At 48.3% G+C, this 1651-nt stretch overlaps 1 protein-coding gene across 1 annotated transcript; it reads right to left on the reverse strand.

Moving 5' to 3' along the window:
* LOC112148057 lies at positions 1 to 1651 on the reverse strand. The gene has a single exon (XM_024274844.2). It carries the CDS (start codon positions 1649 to 1651, stop codon positions 677 to 679), a length of 975 nt encoding a protein of 324 aa, XP_024130612.1. The 3' UTR covers positions 1 to 676.

Below are 1651 nucleotides of genomic sequence, written 5' to 3' on the forward strand. Positions count from 1 at the left end.
TCAGAAAAGAGCTTTCTATAGGGATGCCCAGTTTCACGATGACATGCACCGTTGGACGGCCGCTCAACGACCCTTTGAGGTGTGCAGTGCAGGAACGCCGTCCTCTACTGAGGTTGCTCAAAAAGTACAAGTGTTTGGCGCTGTCCCAACTCCAGGCGAGTCAATGTGGTCCCTCAGTTCAGCCGTGTCAGACCTGGCTGAAGAAAAGCCTCATCCGCTCAGTCATGAGAGAAAAGAAGAAGTCAGGTTGCGTGTGGCGTCTTGTTTTATTAATAAACCCCGCGCTCTCGCTGCAGTCGCATGTATTTTTTAGCATTTTAGATGGGCACTGACTTACATCATGTCCAGGCAGCCATGCTTGGAGATACATTTTGTGGGCCTGTCTATTATTTGTTCTGCTGAAATATTAATATTCATCAGGTGCAGTTTGATACGGCTGTGATTTGCATTACACGCCAGTCACCTCGCTGCTCTGAGCATCTACCTTTTCTGCCCCAGCAAGCTCTCAGCCTGAATGCCTCACAGCTCCAGCAACTAAAGTGATTCTTCAAGAGAACATCACGATTTATTATTTTTTTTACAGGAAAGATTAAGGGAAAACTTATTCACATTTTTGAATAGCTTTCAACCGGCTGATTGCAGAAGAAAGACCCTCAGCAGAAAATCAAAGAACTTTTCACCTGTTTTTTTCAGGAGTTTGGGGCGCTGCCTTTTTTTCGGGCAATTTTAGGAAGGACAAACATGGATACTCATCCAGACAGCTGTTAATCTCATGGATCAGAGCTTTCCAAAGTGTCTTCTTCCCGTAGATGAGCACTGTGGCTGTAACGGCGGCAAAAGCTGACATGACCAGAATTGTGACCCCGACTGAGCTGTCGTGGTTCACAACGATCTGGTAGTTCACGTACAGATCGGCGATGAGAAAGATGAGGAAGTTGATGACCAGAGTCAGAGCCATCTGGATCACCCGCATCTGACTGCCAAGCTTTGGGGGGTGCGCGCCGTTGGTGCTGGCTTTCATGTGGTGGAGATGCATGCCCAGATGGAAGGAGATGGAGACGCAGCACTTCAGCATGATCAGCCCCGGCAGGACATCCGAGAGGATCAAAAAGACGATGTTGTAAATTTGTCCAGCTGTGGAATCGGGCAGTAAAATCCCACAATCCTTATTCACGGCGGTTTGGTTGTTGGGGTGGAACACGATGAGCACCGGGATGCAGGTGGCCAGGCCTGTCAGAGCGATGACAAAAACTGCCAGAGTCACGTGTTTGAGGATGGCGGTGTGGATCTGCGTGTAGCAGCGATTTGGCGCGGTGACCAGTTTGGTGCTGTAGTAGAAAGCAAGGAAGCTGGTGTCCCATAAGATGGTGAACTTCAAACCCATGATGACCAGCAACAGAATGGTGTAGAACATCTGGTCAATGCGGCACCGAACATCTATAATATCCATGGTCATCCAGATGTAGGACACCAGCTGATAAATCGTGTTGGACACCGACAGAGCTATGATGATGATATCACTGGGGCTCCTCTGCTTTTTGTCTTTTTGGCGCCACAGACTCACGAGAAAGATGTAAGAGTTGAAGAAGATGGTCGCCGTGGCTACCAAACCTGTAAAAACCCAAACGGTCAATTTGCTCAATCCGAACAT

Source organism: Oryzias melastigma, linkage group LG9 (assembly GCF_002922805.2).
Source record: "Oryzias melastigma strain HK-1 linkage group LG9, ASM292280v2, whole genome shotgun sequence".
In the NCBI taxonomy this organism is placed as follows: Eukaryota; Metazoa; Chordata; class Actinopteri; order Beloniformes; family Adrianichthyidae; genus Oryzias; species Oryzias melastigma.

What these genes read in the sequence shown, in the direction of transcription:
- LOC112148057 (XM_024274844.2), bottom strand. Translation starts at nt 1,651, where the DNA reads ATGTTCGGATTGAGCAAATTGACCGTTTGGGTTTTTACAGGTTTGGTA.